This window comes from Chinchilla lanigera, unplaced genomic scaffold (assembly GCF_000276665.1).
Source record: "Chinchilla lanigera isolate Chin_1 unplaced genomic scaffold, ChiLan1.0 scaffold00007, whole genome shotgun sequence".
NCBI lineage: Eukaryota > Metazoa > Chordata > Mammalia > Rodentia > Chinchillidae > Chinchilla > Chinchilla lanigera.
The window spans coordinates 22,313,958-22,322,958 of NW_004955408.1; the positions used below are offsets into that span (position 1 = coordinate 22,313,958).

At 45.5% G+C, this 9,001-nt stretch overlaps 1 protein-coding gene across 3 annotated transcripts in view; it reads right to left on the reverse strand.

Moving 5' to 3' along the window:
* The window catches only part of Slit3 (slit guidance ligand 3), a gene marked incomplete at its 5' end in the record, with an annotated part of 603,472 nt that extends 594,471 nt beyond the window's left edge, over positions 1 to 9,001 (reverse strand). For all 3 annotated transcript variants that reach the window (XM_005376304.2, XM_013509153.1, XM_013509145.1), the window contains 1 exon segment: positions 8,764 to 9,001. In XM_005376304.2, the coding sequence (XP_005376361.1) occupies positions 8,764 to 8,960 (197 nt within the window).

The following is a 9,001-nucleotide window of genomic DNA, read 5'->3' on the forward strand; positions in this document are numbered from 1 at the left end:
ACCTTGAAGCAGGAAAGGTTTATTTTGGCTCATGCTCCCAGAGCTTAAGTTCTGTGGCTGGCTGGTACTAACACTTTTAGGTCTGTGGCAAAGCAAAGCATCATGGCAGAAGCATGTGGTGGAGAACAGCTGTCCACCTTGTAGTGACCAGGAAGGACACAGAGCACTGGCTATAGTCCCAGCGTCACCTCCAAGAGTAGTCTCAGTGCCCCAACTTCCTCATGGTACTAGGGCATAAGACCTAAGTATTTTGCTACCTTGAGATAGTACCACAGGCCAGGGAACAGGATTTTAATACACGACCCTTTGCAGATCATTCAAGATCCGCCTATAATACCATTAAAAGAAGTAAACAGCAAAAGTCAAAGCATATAGGTAACTGTAATACGTTTTTGGTTGTTAAACTTTTCTTTTCCTGTGTGATTTATATATCCTCTATATAAATCGCTAACTGAAAAATTGTACTGATAGTCTGAAGATGTATGAATACATATATTTTGACCTAGACATTACAAGGAAGGAGACTGAATGGTGCTGTATTTGAACAACATATTAATTTACTATTAGAAATAGGATGAGAGTGAATTAAATTAGATTCTTTTGCTAATACACTAGTTGTCATCCCTCAGGCATAATTTTGAAAGTATCCCAAGAAATACAGACTAAATAATAAAGGAATTAAAGTGATATAAAGAAAGGAGAAGGAAAAAGCATAAGATACTTTGAAAACACGGAGAAAGCAAACAAGTGGGGAGTCCTACTTCACCAATAACAACATTAAATATAAATGGACTAAACAATTCAGTTAAAAGTCAAGTACGGGGGCTGGGGATTTAGCTCAGCGGCAAAGCACCTGCCTGGCAAGCGCCAGGTCGTGAGTTCGGTTCCCGGTACCGGAAAAAAAAATAAAAAATAAAAAATAAAAAAAAAATAAAAAAGCAGAAACTAGGGTATGAGGATGGAGCTCATTGGTAGAGTATTTGTTCATTGGGCTCAGTCTCCATGAGTGGTGTGGTGGGGAGCCAAAGTTATCTGAGTTGATTCCTCAGGCTAAAATATTTTCCAGGAGAAATTAACACACACACACCCCTACATCTACATCTACACCTACGCTTTATATTGCATGCTGGTAAAGCTTCTGGTACCAGCCTAATAGGCCAAGAATGAAGCTGACATCATGACAAAAAGTTCCATGAGAAGCCAAGAATTCAGAGAAAATTCAGCATAGTGAAGAATAAAACATTAATTGGAAATTATTCCAGGGAAAGTATGACCAGTAGAACCCCAGAGAAAGAAGATGCCACAGGCCAATAAGACCTCAACAGTTTTATCCACTTCAGCCAGAAAGAACAGGACAAGATATTTATGTAATCCTACACCCCAGACCATAGGAAGTCTTTGAAAAAAAAAAAAAAAAAAAAGGACTCTGCTGATTATACTGACGACTTGGATAAAGATCCACAGGGCAAGTTCACTGAAATTACAGAGAAAATAAAGCGTGGGAGATGGAGAAAGGAGTAGTTAATTTGCTAGAGGAGGAAATCAAAATAGAACATGTTCCTGAAAAGCTGATGGAATAAAATAATTTGCCAAAATTTAATTAGGATGAATGAAAACTGTTGCACTTAGACTTCAGAAAGTCAACTGTACAAGTCTAGGACGGGGGACACAATAACGTAACAGCAGGGAAGGTAGGAGCGATACTGGCAGGGAGAAAAAAAGCCAGGTCAGAATGAGCCAGCCCACCGCCACCACTGTCAGATGTAAAAACGTCACTTCAGAATATACTAATAGAAGTCAAATAAGGTAGTTAGGCCATGGAAGTTCTCCTCCTAATACATGTTGAACGTCTCTAACTTGAAAATAAAAACTAAAATGCTCCAAAATCTGAAACGTTTTGAACACAAACATGATACCGCAGGTGGAAAATTACACACTATGAAACCTTGTTTCATATGCAAAGATACTACATCCAATTATCTTTAGGCTGTGTGTACAAGGTGTATGTAAAACACAAACGGATTTACATTTGGGTCCTGTCTTCAAAATGTCTCATTTTATAAATACAAATATGCCCAAATTTGAGAAAAACTCAAAATCCAAAGCACTTCTTTCCCAAGCATTTTGGATAAAGGATCCTCAACTTGCATAGTCAGCAAAGACTTGAAATTATTCCCAGGAAGAAATGTAGGAATGGGAGACAGGGCCTGCCCAAACTCTAACATACACCAAATAGTTGACATAATTATAAGTCTATGGAAGGAAAGAGGAGACCTTGGTAAGTAGGTGATGAAAAACACAGTAGTAATAAGATTTTTGAAAACCTATCATTTGGAAAAAGGATGATACTTGCTCTGTATAACAGGAAACTATAATAAATAAGTTCAAGCTTCACTTGAAGAAAAATTTCTTATTAGGACTATTTTTTTAATGTAATAAATTGCTTTAGGACAAACTGAATTCTTTATCACTAGGTATAAAATTGTGCAAAGAATGCTGACAGCTCTCTCTATTATGGTACAAGAAGACCAAACTTCACGGGGACGGAACTTGAACAGGAGGGCCCCTTGCAAAATCTTAATTAATTCAATACTCACAGCATCTTATGAAGGGAGTATTATTATCTCCATTTTAAAATGAAGAAGCTGGGGGCATCCAGTTTGAAGGTGGTAGAAACAGGAATTAAGCCTGTTCTGTCTAGAGTCCATACCTGTACCTATAAAGATCGATACTTTCCCTGTTCCACTTCCTTGTATACTCAGTATCAGAGACTTCTCATCATACTTCTTGGCCAGGTCTTCCCAGAGATCATCCAACATGGCACAGCCACGATACAACTACGTGGACCACATGAGCAGGACTGAAAGAGCGGCCTATTGGCAGCTTAGCAGTAACAGCAGCAACTAGACACAGATCAGGTCTGCAGGACACAGAGCTGAGAATTTCTAGTGCAAGCTTCCCGCCAGGCAAGGCTCAATTGCATTCAAGGATGGAGCATAATAGGTAAAGGCAGAGCCTTGGAAAATCCACACACTGCACCATGGGGGCTGGGGGGAGGGGGCTTCCTCTGCACCCATCTCACTTGGGGTCAGTGATGGTCCCTGAAAGCTCCCTGGGAAAGCATCCTTTCTCTTTTGTTTCTCTTTCTTTTCAGCAATTCTAATAAGGGTTAAGACCACCTTATATAATAAGAGTGGAGCCTGTCTAAATACAGTTATCTCAAGTAAATGTAGTAAGGCAGGGAGATGGGCAGAAATCACTACAAGGAGGTATCTGGGGGAAAGATAGAAAGAATGAGCATTGAAAGAAAAAGTAAAAGTCAAAAATGCCCCATGAAAATCTACCCCCCAAAATAAATAAATAAAGTGTATTTCTTATTTAAATAGACCACAAGGTAGCATGCCCGTGGAAAATATACAAACTGCTTCAACCATAATTCCCTTTTTATGGAACAGGGGCCAACCTGGGTTTAGCTGCCGGGGCAGGACAGAGAGACAAGAGGAAGGAGAGGACCAGGTAGGAAAGTGCTGGCCACGGCCCATATGCAGGCAAGGAACTTGCCTGCTCAGGGCTCTGGGGTAAAACAAAATTTAGAGTGCACAAGTTAAGCCACTCAGCTGGACAGGGTCTGAGATGCACACATGGAAATTATAGCCATGGTCACTATCATTAATCGTTTGTGGAGGACTCCTATGTGCCAGAGACTGTTAAGCGCTTGCTATACACAATTCCATTTAATCCTCCCAAGTAGGAATGTTTATCGTACATACTTTACAGTTGGATAAATTGTAGTTGGGTAAACAGTCACAGCAATGATAATGAGTGAACAACGCTGTGGGTGCCCTGCAGAGCACATTACACTGACTGCCTCAGGCTACACTGATAACACCCCCGTGAAATTCTCATCCCTACATTACAGGTGTGGAAATAGGTACCGAGCGATGAAAGACTCTGCATTCTGGAGAAATGGAGTAATGCACCCAGGGTGGAACAGCAAGGATGTAACAGAGGTGAATTCAAACCCAAAGCTGTCTGTCTCTTTAACCCTTGCCAAGATCCAAATGCGCAGAACTCTCGATCCCTGTGATTCTCATCCATAGAGTCAAGGAAAACCATTCCACAGACCCTTTATTTTCACTTTTTGGGGTTGAAGGAAGAACTCGTTATGATAAACAGAGAGAGCTGGAGAGTAACAAAGTAACAGTAGAAGTGGCAAAGAAAAAGCAGAAATAATAAAAATCCCAGATGATTGGCAAAAGCAAAACTCAATAATGATCCTACAAATACCTATCAATTAATACAAGAAGAGAAGCAATCAAAAACCACAGAGAGCTCAGGATGATGCTGATGAGTTTCTGATTAGAAAGTCCTACGGTTTAAGTGTTCAGGATTGCTAGCTCTTTTCATGAGCATGTGCACAGTAGGAGTTTTGTAAGGTTGCTAAGCAACACCTGGCAACCAGACTGCAGAGTGGATCACTCCGTAGGAGTCTTGGGTAAGTCTAGTAAGGAAATAATTTTAGTTCATGGAAATCCAACATTTTAGATAACCTTAATATCTCATGTAATAGATTATCGGTAAGTAGCCCTTAGCCATCCATCAAAATGCAAATCTGTAATTGCCCAACTTTCCCTTGTAAAAATGAAAGAAATATTTGTACTTTTGAGGCTTATTAGTCTTTTACTGAACATATATTTGTTGAAAACATACTAAGTGTGAGATGCTGTTTTGGACACTGAGAAAGAGGGTTCTGACAGTTCACCAGTGGGCTCTAGATTATACATGGAAAACCACTAAGATGATGCTGGGATTCAAGTTTCAGGAAAATGAAGCTCAGAGAGGTACAGCAGTCTGTTCAGAGTTTCACAGCGCCCTGAAGGCAGGTACATTCTACTGCTCCTTAGGCAATCCAAAAAAAGCACTGTCTTCCCTGAAGGGCCACCTCACCATGGTTGGCCTAGAGAGGTCTCCCAATTGATCAGCTTGCCCCTGGTCCTCTGAGCTGGCCCTGAGGGCTGGGAGTGTCAGAACGCAGAGCCCGGCTATTGAGAATCTTGGAAAGTCTCCCACTTGACCTTGGGACCTCTGTGGTCAAGTGAGGGAAAGCCTATGACACGGTGTCGTTTTTATTGGACCCAACCACCGGCAAAGCTTGCCGTCATCTGGAGTGATGGAGAAAATTAAGTTACCACATTCTCACGTTTCAGCCTCTCGCCCGCTTTCCTTCACAAACAGGAAATGTTTATTTAAATACAGCAGTCTCCAGTATGCTCTGGAGCCAAGTGAAAAACCAAAGATGTCCACTCTTGCCCCCGCTCCACTGTGCAGGCCACCACCTCGCCGCGGGTGAGAGGCGGGCCTCTCTCTGCCTCCGGGCACCGCGGGGGAGAAGACGCCCCACATGAGAGTTCATTTTCATCTTCCGTCTCTTTTTCCAGGCTGAGATTGTGGTTGGAAAAGAATTACATCTGTGGGTTCCTTTTGTACTCAGAAGGGTAAAGGCAACATCTGTTTACTCTGTGCTCCATGGTAAATGTTTTGTTTTAGGCACCAACATTCGCTTCCTCTCCTCTCTGAGCCTCTATCTCTGCTGCATGGATAACAAATGACACTGAATTCTCCTCTCCGTTTATTTAGCTTTCTTGTGGGTGTCACGTCCTCATTGAGGAGGAAAAAAGTTGTCAGTAGTTTACAAAAGGCTTCTTTTTCTGGGTGATATGCTGACACTGTAGGGAACAACGTGGAACGCAGACCCCCAACACTGATACCACATTCCAGGCCTGCAGCTACATCCAAATGAGGACCACATTATCCCCACTCAAACTGTCCTTCATGTCATATCATGAGGTTTCTGAGGTCAGAAACACCTAGGGAAACCACCGCACACACAGACAGGCACGCACCCAGCAAATACACATATTCCTTCATAAAAGGCTCTTTTGTAGGCAGAGCAGCAGGAAGATAGAATGGGGAAAATGCCTCTTCTTTGTTTTAAAACATAATTTCTACATCTGAGTTTAAAACACTGGATTCTTAGACGGTCCTGGGGATCCGATAACTACGCTGATAGATTGATGTCCTATGTCAAAATGATCCCTAGGAAATTTAAAAGCTCATCATAGGAAGTTTCCTTCTTCCCTCTTTGATTACCTGCTTTCAGCTGAAGTGTTGTTTTTCCTCTGTACATGCAGTGATTTTACATGCAGTTACCGGAAAGGAGTAGAGCCCAAGTAGTATTTGTTGAAAGAATGAAGGGAGGAATGAATGAGCCATGCCTCCCTGAAGAAACCCTCAGCATAGTGTAGTAAGGCGAAATATCCATCAAGAGTATGCAGAACTGAAATGTTTCTTCTGAGTACACAGAGGGGGCAAGGGATAGTGATAGACTGTTGTTGAGATGCCCTTAAACCCTGTGCTGAACCTGGCCCATCTGACTCCTAAAGGCTGCCTCCCACTCCCAGGAAGAAAGGAGAAGACTAGGGGAGGAGCCATCCTTGGCAGCCCCATGACCCCCATGTACCTTAGCCACTGTCACCAGTGACCAGAATGGAGCCAGGCGGGACACACATATTTCCAAGCAGCTCCTACTCTACTGATCCTTGTCAGTGACCATGCATGCAGCAGGTGGCCCTTGGGAATGTCCAGAAGTCCATTCTCCACCTAACTTCCCCAGCTGTGGAGTAGACGGTCTGCCCTGAACTGCCAGGGTCTTTCAGTAGGGTGGCCAGCTGGCATGCTAGATATAGTGCTTTGCCTTCAGCTTTTGGAAACACAAAGTCTCCAGGAGTAGAGCAGCCCATTCTCCTGGGTTTCCCAAAAATGTGTCTTCATTTCAAGATGGGCAAAGAGCAGTCTCAAGACCCAAGCCACAAAGCCCATGTCAAAGCAAGCTGAATGTTTGCAGGGAACACCCAAAGCAGTGGGGACAGCAGCCTCTGCTAAGACCCAAGCCCAACATGAACCCTCCCAGAATGGTCTGTTTATAGATTGTGGCCCAAACTGGCCCTGGTTCTAAAGAGTCAGCAGAGCGGTAAGGGGTGTGGGCTTAGGAGTCAGGCAGGCTTGGATTCAAACACTTAACTAGCTTCATGACCTTGAATACACGACAAGGTGGCTTGACCGTAACATGGAGTAATAAGCACTTATCCACGTAACTAATAGGACTGTGTAGAAATTTAAGGAGATAACACATAGACACAGATCAAGGCAGGAGAAGCATTCATTAAACATTAGCTATGTTATTATTTTACTAACTGATGCAGCCAGCACTGGTGTAAAGAGAAGGGGCACTTAGTTTATATGTTTCTAAAAATACCACTAAAAGGGGCTTTTTACTGAAATGGTCTAATATAATGTCTGGATTAAGGCGTGGAAATCTGATACTGGCTCTTTTATCACCAGTGTTTCCTTGGGCAAGTCATTTCCCAGCCTGATACTCTGTATGTGTCAGTGAAGATTGAGCTCTGACCTCTGATAGTGTGGCTCAACCCCAAAGAGCAATCACTGCACTTGAAAACTTAAAAAAAAAATTTTTTTTTTGAGCCAAAAGAAAGCACCAGGAGTACGGTAGGGATTTCTACTGAGTTGCTGCTCAGGAAGACACAAAAAGTAAGTAGAAGAGGAGGTGAGGTGCCTGGGAGGTGACTAATAAGAACCAGCACTCTAGGGGCCCTTCCTCTCACCACCACTCTCTTCCAGCCTGAAGTCAAAAGGCAGAAGGGGAGATCCAAGTAACCCACACCCACATGCGTGGGGAGGGGAAGAGAGGGACCAGGACTTGCAAATCCTCCCTCACTCCTGCCCTGGGCTCCAGGAGGGCTCCCACTGCTTCCACCAGTTCTCCCTCCCTCCTCACCCTGCCCCCAACCGTGGGCTACAAGGAGCCCACCCCAGAGTCCAAGTTTTGAATTTGGTCTGAGGATCAAAATGATAAATGTTTCCAAAACGTCGACATATGAAAAGTAAATATTTGGTTGCACAATTGGGGTTAAAATGAGGGTCAATCCACCCCGCTCTCCCAGAGCCTCTCCACTCTGCCAAGCCCAGGATTGGAGGCTGAGTGCGGTTTGTAAGATTATAGCGCTAGGTCGCATTTAAATGGCTGTCAGCATTTCCATTCTCCAGCCCGTTTGGGGAGGCATTTATAACCGAGCCATAAAAAATTCACCCGGGCTGCAACTTGGCATCACCGAGGCTGCGCTCCAGGCGGGCCGGGTTTTGCAAGCACCCACTCCAAATTCGACCGGTTCGTCTCAGAAGTTAGACCTTCGTACACACTTTCAACTTTCCTTCCAAGGGCAGCCAGAGCAGCCGGCCCATTTTGATCTCCAAGGAGGTCAAACCTTAGGACCGGCCCTCTCTCTCATCTCCCTGACACACACCGGACGCCTGTCACCCTCACCTTCTAGCCCCCCCGCCCCCATAGCGCAGACCTCTCACACCCACCCCAAGACCTCCAGGGTTGGGGCTTCCTCCCCTCGCGCACAGCCAGCTTCTCCCGGGAAGCTGTCAGAGGGCCCTGCGTCTAGCGTCCGCGCCCCCAAAGGCACTGCTCTTGGCCCATTACGGGGGCTTGGAGATGTCTCTCTCCACACCTGCCCAAAGCAACCCCCAACTTAGAGAACGAGGGGTCCGACTGGGGAGGAGTGAGAACAGAGGTCGCATCCAGCGCCATGGTGGGTGGGGAGAGGGAGGGTCTGGGGTCCAAGGGTCCCTCTGTGCGACCCAGGTGGGTGGCCCCGTGGGGCGGGCCGGGGTACTCACAGGCGCTCGGCGTTGCGGGGGATGCCCCGGGGAACGGCTCGGAGGCCCAGCCCGTGGCAGTCCACGCTGGCGGCGGAGCAGGTACACTTGGTGGGGCAGGCGGCGGCTGGGGGCCCGCTCAGGACGCTCGCTAGCGTCAAGGCCAGCGCCAGGCGAGAGCGCACGGCGGCGCCGGCCCCTGTCCGCCCGGGGGCCATGGTGTGCAGGGGCCCGCGTCCTCAGGAGCTGCCTCGGCGGG